This window comes from Austrofundulus limnaeus, unplaced genomic scaffold (assembly GCF_001266775.1).
Source record: "Austrofundulus limnaeus strain Quisiro unplaced genomic scaffold, Austrofundulus_limnaeus-1.0 Scaffold372, whole genome shotgun sequence".
NCBI classification, from domain to species: domain Eukaryota; kingdom Metazoa; phylum Chordata; class Actinopteri; order Cyprinodontiformes; family Rivulidae; genus Austrofundulus; species Austrofundulus limnaeus.
In genome coordinates this window covers 265,037-277,289 of record NW_013952774.1, presented here as the reverse complement: position 1 = coordinate 277,289, position 12,253 = coordinate 265,037, and the positions used below count along the sequence as shown (strand labels likewise).

At 36.7% G+C, this 12,253-nt stretch overlaps 1 protein-coding gene across 2 annotated transcripts; it reads right to left on the bottom strand.

Annotated features, from left to right (window-relative positions):
- Positions 1-542: 542 nt before the first annotated feature.
- On the bottom strand, positions 543-11,306 carry clta (clathrin, light chain A). Of its 2 annotated transcripts, XM_014023480.1 has the most exons (7): positions 11,033-11,306; positions 10,460-10,488; positions 9,606-9,723; positions 8,732-8,843; positions 8,240-8,293; positions 2,960-2,995; positions 543-1,707 (listed from the first exon to the last, which is right to left on the bottom strand). In XM_014023480.1, the coding sequence occupies exons 1-7, from the start codon at positions 11,208-11,210 to the stop codon at positions 1,536-1,538; spliced, it is 699 nt and encodes a 232-aa protein (XP_013878934.1). In that variant the 5' UTR covers positions 11,211-11,306; the 3' UTR covers positions 543-1,535. The 2 variants fall into 2 exon arrangements, with proteins under 2 accessions (XP_013878934.1, XP_013878935.1); XM_014023481.1 differs by lacking the exons at positions 2,960-2,995; positions 8,240-8,293 and having other exon boundaries at positions 11,033-11,303.
- Between the last annotated feature and the right edge of the window lie 947 nt (positions 11,307-12,253).

The window sequence follows — 12,253 nt, the reverse complement described above, 5'->3', positions numbered from 1 at the left end:
GGATCTTTGGGGTGAACCAGCCTTTGCCGTAATGCGTTTTGGGGTTTGAAAGCTACTGGGACATCATGTTTAGAAAATCATCATGTTTATTTTCTAAACTTTCAACATTGGTAATTAGGAAAAAGTTTTCAAATTTCTTTTATGGTTTCTCTTTTAAATCTTTGCCTTTTATTGTTCAGCACTTTGGCAATAACCGTTTGTGTTTTAATAATAATTTAGTCTATACTTTAATTTGGTTGCCACTGTAAATTTTCTTTTGTCGTTCAGTCTGAAATAAATTTGGCATGCTCAATCCATAGAAAACTGATGTTTATGTGGTGACTTTTATACTAAAAACTTCTCTTTAGATGAATAACAAACAACTTTTTAACCCTCAAATGTAAGTTTCAACTACTTTGATCATGAGCCTAGAGGCAAAGGACTTATTTCTAAATGTTCCAATTAAATTAAACCAAGAAAATATCTTAAAACATGCCAGAGTCTAAAACCCCAGCCATCAACAACGTTCATTTAAACCAGCAGCTTAAGAAAGACAGGAAAGAAAATCTTTTACTTTTTTATTGATCTTGAAATCAAAAGGACAATGAGTACACATGGTCAAGCAATAACTGGCAAATCTCTAGTTATCCTTTAACTAATTTCAGTGACATAAATGTTTTATATATTGTATATACTGCCTTCTGTATATGTACATAGGTACACACATCAAGTACACACACTACTGAGGTTTTAACACATAGGAATAGATCATAAATTGTAATGACTGGACTACGTTTCGGTCTGACTTTACAGGGGAAAATCGTTCCAAAGTAAAATGCATAGACTGGAAATGTGAACAAATGCCACAAGCAGGCTCTACACACACAATTTAAAGTACACACACTGAATCTGAAGTTTTGCCTTGAGAGTTTGGTCCTTCAAAAAGAAAAAAAAAATAAATTGTTGAACGCATTATGAGAAGAGGAAAACAAAAAGTGATGAACAGAGGGGAAAAGGTGAATAAAACCACTCAACCCTGAAGGGTTCAACTCAGATTCATGACAAACACGTTCAGAACTATGATACAGCATAGTGATTTTGCTTGTGGTGCAGGGTGTAGTGTAACTGTAGGCCTGAACAAACATCAAATCTTCCCTTTTAGTGTCCCAACTCATCACCTTTACAGTGTCATGCAACACCACACAACCTGGTACACATCTGGTCTAGATTGGCCCTTTTTTAATGAATTGCAAACTTACAAGGTCTGGACTGGTCTGTGGAAGAGGTGCACACAAAGATGAACAATTTAAAAAGGAGCAGATATGGTGAGTAGGTGCATTAAAGATCTCACCAGCACTGCCTGAAGATGGCAGGAGTGGGTAAGATCAGCTTTCTTTCCTTTAGGTGTTGAAAACAGGGCTGTTCTGGACACAGAGGTGGACAGAAAAGACCGCCCTGTCTTTGGAATATAAATGCTTTGTCAGTAGTTGGGCTTGTGTGTGTGTTGAAGGGAAAAAGGAATGTTATGGAATGACGCTCCGTGCACACGCTGGTGCCTAACGGATGAGCGGGGACTGCTTTAGGGAGATGAGGACGGAGCGCATGCGGGAGACATCTTTGGCCTGCTTGCTAGACTTGGGGTTGAAGTCGCAGAGCCGAGCCACTCGCTCCCACTCTGTGCCAGGGTTGTTCTCATCCAGATCTGAAATCATGGCTTCCTCAGCTGCCCTATAAATTATCAAGAGGAAGAAAATCAGTGGAGGAAGAAGCAGAAATCACATCAGCTACACAAAAACGGCTGTGGCAGAGTGCCCTGCTAATGGCCAACACAGGTTCTGGTCAAAGATTCATCTGGACTGGTTCGACTGAAGTCACTAATTGGTCATCGTTCTCTCAAAATTAAACTGTTTTTTTTTTTTTTGGGAAGTCTGATTGAAAACAGGTTTTCAAATTGCTTTTTATCTGCGTTGGACATTTCAGTTCAGCAGAGTCTCAGGCCAGAGCGGTTCTACCACCACAAAGACAGCGAAACGCATCTACAGCTACGATGAGGGAAAAAAAAACGGTAACCCCTTTATTACCTGCAGCATGCCTCCAGCTCTGCTAACACAACACTAAAGTGACGGTAAAGGGAGGTACATATGGAACGCTTGAAAATAAATAAATAAAACAGAGAAAATAAGCTTAGATACAAAAAAAAAAAATTCAGGTTGATTAAAAAGCCAGTTTAGATGGACCTTTATTGTCATTGTTCAGAGCACAATGAAATTACAGTTCTGCACAAACCTGCTGGACAGGATTTTGTTCAATTGGTAAATAGATGCAATTAAAAAGGTTTTCAAATCAGCACACTTGTCTGTTGAGGAAGTAATTTGTTTTTAACCAAGCCCAAAAGGGCTCCTGGACTGGAATCATGCATTTTGACATAGCAGTGAAGCATGTTTTTCACGTGCTGAAACAAACACGTTTTCTTGGATTTTGACTATCAACTGTGTTGGTAAAATAACAAAACTAAATTAAACTAATGTAGATTTTAATGAAGGTTATGACCTACTTGAACTTCTTATTGAAAATAATTTATATTTAGAAGAACTCAACATAAACTGGGGGGGGAAATGAGTACCGATGAACCTTATAACCACTGTTATATTTCTGTTTAGACTTATTTTCATCATCTCCACCCTGCCTTATGACATGCTCAAATACAAGTAAAATAATGTAAAGAAATTAATAACCAAGGTGTGTGTGTGTGTGTGTGGGGGGGGGGGGGGAGATAACTAATACAACGGACTACAAATACACAAAACAACTAAGATGACAACATCAGTTTTCAGGTTTGGCAGTAGATTTAACGAGCAAGCAGGTAAATTGTACAACATGACGACACACAGTCACAAAACTGCATCTACCCCATTTAAAAAAAATAAATCAAAATCAAAACGAAATGCAAAAAGTCTGCGGTTTTCTTTTTTTACTTAACTGGTCTAGGCGGTAGCAAGGATGGTTAATGTGTGTGCTTTAAAGGTGCATAGGAAAAGAAAACAGGGAGAAACAGTTTCACAAGTCAGAATATAAAAGAGAGAAAGAGAAGGAAGAGGGGATGAAACAAAAGACAAAAATGAGCTCATTGCAGATGTTGAAGCTGCATGCAAAAGCAACATGTTGAAATTGTTTCTTTTCCAGATAATCATTTCTGTGCAGCCTTTGGTTTGATGAGTGCCCAACTTTGTCTAGTTTTAATATTTAACCTTTAATCAGGACAATCCCATCGAGATTAGATTCCTTTTCAAGGGAGGCCTGGGCCTGAAGGCAACCTAACATATAGTCTTTTTTCATTTGTGGGAGAAAACCACAGGTGTATAGTAAATACATTTATTTTGTTACAATCCTTAAGTTGTCTTTTTCAAAGATCTGCTATTTTACAGTGTTTTAATTTCTATTTCATTACATTCAAAACAATTAATACAATTACTACGTTACTATAAAATGTAACATTTTGTTATGTGGTAAATATTTAAATATGAATGAACTCATGAAAGAAGTTGTTATACACTAAAAATAAAAATAACAGTACTTTTAAAAAGTATTTTCACACACATTAAGAAATGAAGTATTGAATTTACTTAATCCAGTTATGTCAACTGGTTCCACTAAACACAGTTGAGCAAATTAACTTAAATTCAACACTTCATTTCTTAATGTGTGTAAAAATACTTTTTAAAGTACTTTTCCTTTTAATTAAGTAATTTCTTATCATTGAAACTAATTTTTATCAGTCTTCCTGTTAGGGTATTTTTACGTTTAGTCATTTTTTTCAAGTACTTTTTACACCTTTGGAGAAAATCCAAACAAGTACTAGGAGAACATGCAAACTCCGGCCAGAAAAAGCCCTTGGTCTAAACCAGGGATAGAACCCAGGACCTTCTTACTCAGTGCTAACCACTGGGCCATCAAAAGCTTTATTTAAGCACATATTATTTTTAAATGAAACTGAATTCAGTAATGACAGCCAAAAGAAGAGATGAATTGGGGGGAATGTGTGACAGTGTTGAAGTTAGGAAACAAATACGCCGTACAGCCATACGGCAGACTGAACAGTTTGAGAATAAAAAGCCAAAGGCTGCACAGGTTAAGCAACTGAATAGCCAGCTGGGCATATAGACGTAATTCACAGCATTTATAATGACTTGAAACATTAAGACTAACTCAATAAGCAGCGCTGCATTCTACATCTGTAACTGTGCTCCCTGGTTATCTGTCAAACTGAATTCCTCCAACTCTAGTCCTTACAACACACTACTTTCTATTCCTTAAATCCACAAGGTTTAAAACGTTGGGCTATGAACAGACTGAACGACAGCTGCTCAGACAGTCAATGCTTTGAATAAGCTCATAAATCCCTCTGAACACCATCAGCAGGCAAGGTGGGTGAAGTGTCTTGCCCAAGGACACAACGACTGAGACAACCAGCCGGTCGAGGCAGATGGCCGCCTGTCCTGAGCCTGGTTCTGCTGGAGGTTTCTTCCTGATTAGCAGGGAGTTTTTCCTCTCCACCGTTTGCTCAGGATGGGAGACTGTGATGAAGTGATTCAACACAATCTGCTGGTTTCTTCTTTTGATTGTTCTTATTATGTACAGTGCCCTGAGACAACGCATGTTGTGACTTGGTGCTATATAAATAAACTGAACAACAACAACAACTACTACTACTATACTACTACTACTACTACTACTACACTACTACTACTACTACTACTAATGCTACTACTACTACTACTACTACACTACTACTACTACTACTACTATTATGGAATGGGAGATTGAACCAGCGACCTTCCAGTTCCATCCACCACAGCCACCCCAGATAATTTAGGGACAATGTTAATAACAGTAGATAATGAACAGAGCTGGATTGTAGATGAACCAGTGAAACAAGAACTTTTCAGTTCAGCTCCTTTGTATGCAGTAATGAGGGCTTTATTCCAGGGATGCACAATAACTTATTTTAAGAACCGATACTGATAACTTTGTCCTTTTAACGACAGATAACCGATAACCTCAGCTGCCAACAGCTCCAGTGTGCACTGAAGGTCAATGCTTAAAGATTCGGACCGAAAAAAAATAAACTGGAAAAACAGAAAATGTTGCACTGTAATTTCAAAAACCTGTCTGCTCTTGTTCATGACTTAAGTCTTGAGATCCTTTCTATGAACATCACAAACTTCCTGAGTGAAGAGGAAGCCTGTTAGGAGTCCAAACCACAAAGGAAACTAGCTCAACTTTGTGACGCAGCTGCTAATACAGCTCTTGTTTTGGTTATACAGTGACTGAACAGCCATCATCCTAACTTAGTTTGACTCAAATGCAGCTCTGATGTTGATGTCCGACCATTTCAAGTCAAAATATCTGCAGTGAAATGAGTCTGTTATCAAGTTATTAGCTCCAGAGCATCTAAACGTCTCATACAGCAGAAAAATGGTTAAGTTTAAAGCAGTTGTGTATCAGTTATCACTGGCAACAGCAATAAAATATGCTGTACAGTCCTGTAACAATAACAGCTGAGAATAAGACAAATAAAAAAATTGCAGCTTATTAACCAGAAGTGAATGCATCTTTAGGTTATTTAAACTTCACATTTTAATCAATTCAACAGCCCCTTAACTGATGTTCAGATAAATGCCAATTGTAAACACAACTGCTTCAAACAAACGATCAAGTTTCCTATTCCTGAATAACTTATTGTCAAGAAAACAAAAAAACAAACAAAAAGACTTGTTAAAAAGGTTATACAAACAGAAGCAAATGTTAATCGTTAGAATGATTTCAGGACATATGTTTTTTTTAACCTGTCTGAGAAATGGCACATTAATGAATGGTGACAAGGGGATGACAGGCACATTTTGAAAGAAAAAAATAAAAATAAAAAATTATTTAAAAAAAAAAGGGTCATTTTCACAAATGTGAGGAGCTCAGAAGTTTTTAGAGTTTAAAGGCCCTGTTGTTTTAGACAACTTCTGTTAACTTGTTTTTGTTATCGACTCGGTTCAATCTAATTGTTAGCATTACAGTATGTTTAGGTCCAAAAGAGGCTTCCGAGTTGTCTAAAACAACAGTGTGACAGGTTGTTTAGAAGTAGACCGACAAATGTTTCTTCAATAAGTATTAAAAAGAGCTGAGTATTGATTGATCAATAACTGCCTATATTTCATTAGTATAACGTTTCTAGAAATCATTACATTACTAGGGCCCTGAAAATAAATAAAATAAAAAGTATTTTTTTTTAATATATGTACATAATTTACATTTATTTATTATTTTGTGTGTGTGTGTGTGGGGGGGTATATTTCAATTGAAATTTTATCACATTTCTAGGCAATAAGCCATTGTTTTGTATTAAGGATCCTAAACGGTTTCACCTGGCTGGACTTTCTGAATAATAGATTACTAAACTGGAAGTAAAGCAGGAGTGGAATTAGTTACATTCACCCTTCAGTCATTTGTTGGTAGTAAAAACTGTCTCTTGCTTTTACTGTCGTTTTAAATAGATTTTAAATAAAAATATTTCGTTTTGTTTAAACAGACATAAAAACAGCATTTTCAAAAGTAATGTCATTGTTTACATAATTTTATTTGAAATATTTAGGAAACTCTTGATAGTGTTGAAGGAGGATACTAGCTAGGGCTGGGCGATATGGCAAAAAAAATGATCACGATTAATTTTTTCATATCGTCTGATCTCGATTAATATCACGATTTTTTTGTTAACCTAAAAAATGACTGGAAAATAACTGAACAAATAAATACCTATAGAAATATATTTTTTATTTATTTATAATTTTTACGTTCACTAATATAACAAATAGCTGTGGTTCAGTAGAACATTACATTATTTTTGCAAGGTGTTTAAAAAGGTATTTACCAAGAAAAAAAACATTTATGTGTAAATCATAGAATCTCACATTAATAAAGTCATTCTTTTGTAAAAATTAAAGTTTTAGAATTGAATTTTACATTAAATATGTCATAAAGAAACATAAACCCTACAAACAGCAACAATATGTGCACACCTTGAATACGATCTAAGCTCATTATTTCCTTTAGTTATGGAAGGAACCCCACACCCCCACGACCCCCTCCTGTTTACAGCACTTTATCAAACAACGGACAACGCTGTGTCATTTTTTCTGAAAGAACATCTGATTCTGCACACACGACAAAAACTCCCAGCTTCTGAGTGTTCAGGAGTTTGCAGCGTCTCTCAGCTGCTGTTTGTGATGAGACTCGGACAGGAAGTGGTCTTCACGTCGCGTCCAGCCCATTGTGTGCTAATAAAACTTACAGAAAAGTTCTTCCCCAGATAAATGAAGAACCGCTGAGACATTGTTCTGTCCTAAACGTTACCCTAAGACTGCTTCATATTTTTGGAGGACGCTTTTGTTTTAGCGAGCCACGAATCACGGCGCACTTTTCTTTTTTCTCCCCCTCTCTCTCTGTGTGTAAGGAGGGGGACATCTCGCATGCCTGTTAGCAGGTAACAGCAGGTACAGGAAGCGACAGCGGCCAAAATACCTCAGAAACTTGCCCAAGTAAGAGAACTGTGAGATTCAGCATCTGGATTACATTTTGTTTCATTAATTCTGCGATTCCGTCTGCATTTCCTTCGCCACTTACAAACGGAAGTGGAGTAGGAGAAGATGGATTCTGATTGGCTGTTGTCGCGCACATTTCCGCCATGTTTGATCCAGTAAGAAGCTCACAGCTGATCACTGTGATCGATCTGAATTTTTCTCAATCAATAATCGCGATCAAATAATCACCCAGCCCTAGTACTAGCCCTTGTAATGTGTGCACATAGTTGGGGACGTCATAGCCACTGGTCACTATCTAAGCCAGTTTCATCCACTGCCACTTAACCAGCAGTTTATAAAACCTCTTAAATCAGATCAATTATTCGGTCTACCTCTAGTGTAACTACATGCGGGAGACTTTGATTTATTAAGTATTTTAACGTGCACCTACTCACAAATGACATGCAAACGAAACGGGGTTCAATTTATTACCACAAATGGTAACTTCAGACAAAATAGGTTTTAATCCAGGCTGTTAAAATGATGGAATGAAGGAAGAAAAACATGAAGTCTACACAAGTAACTAAATCTAATAAAAACAAAACATCAATGGACACAGATGGAAGTGACAAAGGCGAAAATGAAAAAAAGAGATGTGTACAAAAAGGAGGATGTTAGTTGGAGCAACATACACATAACCAATGAGGTCAGAGAAGGGCTGCTTGTAGAAGTCCTCGTCCAGCACTCTGGACAAACATCCGCCCAACGACAGAGCAGCAAGAAGTTAGAAGAGAAGAGGAAATGCAGTAAAAGGAAGAGAGGATAGAAACAAGTATTATCGGTTACCACACAAGAATATTTCCAGTTTCAATCTAAATAAGAGATTCACCACAAGTTGAGGGAGAAGCATCTTTATGTCTTTGCATTTCATCTTCTTCACCAAATTTAATCAAATTACTACAATCCACTTTTCTGGCATTGATGTGGATAAAATTTGTTAGTATTGCAAGTTAAATAATTTAATCCGTTTAATTGTTGTTGTTTTTTTTATAAAATCCAAAAACATTTTAATGTTTAAACCAAAAGATTAACTATCATTCAGTTCTATAAAGACATGAAACACTAATACATTTGTTAGTGAAGCCATTTAATAAATAAATCCATCACTTCAACCAAGCCAGTACCTGTTATGGGTTTTGGTTTTTTCCAGCTGCTCGTTCTGCCTCGCATGCCACTCCTCCAGCTCTACCTTGGCCTTCTCCTTCCACTCAGACTCCTGTTTGCGTGAGTTGGCATCTACAGAGGGAGGGAACGATTAACGTCAGAGGAATGATAGAGGGTCATTTTGACTTTAAATAACTGCATGATTCAAACTGCACAATAAGTCGTCATCAGTTTCACTTGTATGACTGGATGTACGGCAACTTTGCTGTATTGTCAGAGGATTATTGCTTGTAGATAATATTCTGTAGGGCAGGTATGTTTGAGAATAATTTCTGGGTTTCTGCAACCTTCTTTGATATGTTTCCTTACTTAAAACACTGGGATCTATATATCAAACGTAATGCACAAAATCTAATCTTAAAATAGGATGACAAAATTGAAAAACCAATCTTTTCTATATTTGAACTAAATTAAACTTTAGACCTTTATCTTAAGTTTCCAGCAAACACTGAACACTTTTCTGTTTAGAAAGCAAATTTAACTACATGTGGAGTAAACTGCCCATTCAATCCATTTAATGATGTTTTTTCATTCACAGACTGGACGGAGATCATCATCAAGCTTCTTTTGGTGCTCAGGCTTTATTAAACCCATGTTTGCCTTTGTGCCAATGTGTTACAGCACTACAGTGTTTTATTCACAAAGTTGTTCAACATCTCACTTGACAATGAGTATTGTAGGAAAACACATTAAGTTGATTATATACTAGGAAAAAAAATGTTGACATTTTTGGATCTGTGATTTGGAATATGGACACGCCATCATCACTGGTTAAATCTCAGATTAGTGGCCCGTCATCAGTCACTTCTTGAAATTGTTCCACTTTATTCTCACCTAGCAGCTCGAGCCTGTCTCTTTGTTCCTCCCTCCACTTGCGGAGACTTTCAGGTTCGGCTTGCAGTCGATCCGCATTAGAAATTGCTGCATAAGCATCTGATGGGCCGTTGCTTTCCTGCATATAGAAAATAAGCATGAAGTTAATTGTGTTACTTTGCACACACAGAGTCTGTGGATGCTGGGATTTCAGAAATAAGCTTTCCATTTAAACATCCTAACAACTATGCAACTATTCAGTTATTCCTTTTCCTGAAAAAAAAAATACATTTGAAAATCATTTCTTTGTATTTTCGTTCCAACTTGCAGGCTGTAGATTTGTTCTTGAAAGCAAGTTTCTCTCACTGCCAGAAGTCCTGACTGTGCAGAAGGAAAAATGTTGCAATGACAAGCACAGGAAAAGGAAGCAGGAGTCATCAACAGCAAGAATCTCAACCCACAGAGTAGGAAATTAAAGCCGAGCTCAAATGGTGCTACAAAAGAAAGCGTTCTCAATATGAGGGGGGCACAACATGTATGCAGACCGGCCAATTTTTTATTTTTATTTTTAACAGAATATAAACAGTGTTGTGCTTCTCATATTTATTAAATTCTAAACTAAATTCCACCAGTGACCTCCAGATTGTTGACAGTGTCGTAATTAAACACAGGGCCAGAATTTAGTGCCTAAAAGGTCAAACTGGTACAAATTTAATAGGTAAATTCATTAAGCAAAAAGAATAATAATCCAAATCAAAGTTAAATGGCAATGTGTACCATTACATTTATCTTTTGAACAAAACCCAAAAGTAAAAACTTGTGAACAGGAGAAAAAAAAACAACAATTCAAGAACATTTTAATAAGTTAGTATTACCCCATGAAACTCTCCATTGATGGCACCATCTAAAAACGAAGACAACAGAAACAACAATTAGAAATCAAGCACAAAACATGACACATATATTAAGGTAAACTACACGTCAGCATTTCTAAGTTGCTCAGCACACACAGCAAACTTAAGGAAATGAGATAATCAAGGCCAGAGGCTAGCAGATGTGCTAGCATGTTATCAATGAACACAGCCGTCAAGCTAATACCAAGCTGACCAAAATGATAAATATCATTTTAGACAGCTTGATTTCATTAACAAATAAATTATTCATAACACAGCACCCATTAATCTAACCAGGATATTCATTTCGCCAATTCTATTACGTGTAGCTTTTAGAGATAATTACTTATGTTGATCTGACAGATCTGCTCACAGCTAAGCTAGCATTAGCACCAACCACGGTATCGAATTACGGATTATACTAATTTAACACTTATAACGCTGCGTTTTATAAAGCTGTATGCTCTGAAATATTGAAGATAATTAAATGTGTTAAAAAAATGTGTTACATTGATAAAAGTTTGTTTTACATTTAGGACACAGCCTTCAACAAACCGTTAGAGTCTCTCAGCGACGAAGGCACCTCTCCTCCGTCAAGGATGCTGAAGCCCTCGTCGTTTTCAATTCCGGCAATTTCGCTCTCCTGCTGAGCCAAAAATGCGGCAGCGGGGTCTTCCTCCGAGCCGACGCCGTTTCCAGCGGTGGGTGCGTTCAGCATGTCAAAATCATCCATGGCGAGGTCGTTCTGTAAGACAATTAGCAGCTGAAGCGATGTAAGAAATCAGCCAAACGGGAAGAAGGGCGAAGGTAGAAAAAAAAACTGAGGCTATAAACGGAAATGGAATAATAGCCAATCACGAAAAAGGACACATGATTGATAGGACGATTAACCAATCATATAATAGCTTGTACTGAATTGGACCAATCAAATTTTAGTGTTTTTTGCACTTCGGTCTTGTGACCTGCTACGTGTTTCTGAGCTGTTAAAAACAGCAGCCAGGGGCTTGAATGCATCATATACAATCAAGACAATTACATAATACTGATTTCCATGTACTTGTTTTATTATAGTTAAAGGAAGTGACAGGACAATTGATATTTTTTCTATGGTATACTATTGTGTAGGGCCCCCTTGAGGTCCCAGCAGCATACTGATTAAGTGCACATTAACTGTACATAATATATTAAAGCTCAAAACAGTAAAAGTCTAAAGTACACAAAAAACTACCACTGAAATTCTGAAAGTCTGCCACTTTATTTAATAACTAATTGCTTCACAAAACTCAAGTTAATCTAGCCATTAATCAATTTAGCTCTTTTCATTTTCAGATGCTTTGTGTCCAACACTATCTCATTTTGTGACTTTGTCTTTGCAACCAAAGAGTTGTGCCCTGCCCAGGTGTAGTGCCCCTCTGGTTAATAATTCACAGCTCTGATAGTCTCAAAGGGCTTCAGTGACATATGAGCATTCACCTGACTCACCTGTGATATATGCAGTAGGCTGGGGAAATTAGAAAACATGAAAATGATCTCATTCTATCCTGTACGAGCAAACACTGCTAGAAAAGATTAAAATGCTGCTCAGAACCAATTATGGACAAATTCACAGTATAGGCCTACACTTAAAAATGGTAATGCATAAAGCTCAAAGTGACTCTAAATATTCATGTAAAATTTGTTCAGTTAATTTTTGTAATGATCACTAATCATATTAATTCATTGAATAGGTTTGGAGTGCCTTGATATGAAAACTTCTAAAACTAATATATATATATA

Bases quoted from the DNA above. Each gene is read 5' to 3' on its own strand.
- clta (XM_014023480.1), bottom strand. From the start codon at position 11,210: ATGGATGATTTTGACATGCTGAACGCACCCACCGCTGGAAACGGCGTC. The intron at 10,489-11,032 runs GTTTGTTGAAGG...CTTCGTTTTTAG, and splicing joins GTCGCTGAGAGACTCTAACG to ATGGTGCCATCAATGGAGAG. The intron at 8,844-9,605 runs GTGAGAATAAAG...CTCCCTCTGTAG, and splicing joins AGACAGGCTCGAGCTGCTAG to ATGCCAACTCACGCAAACAG.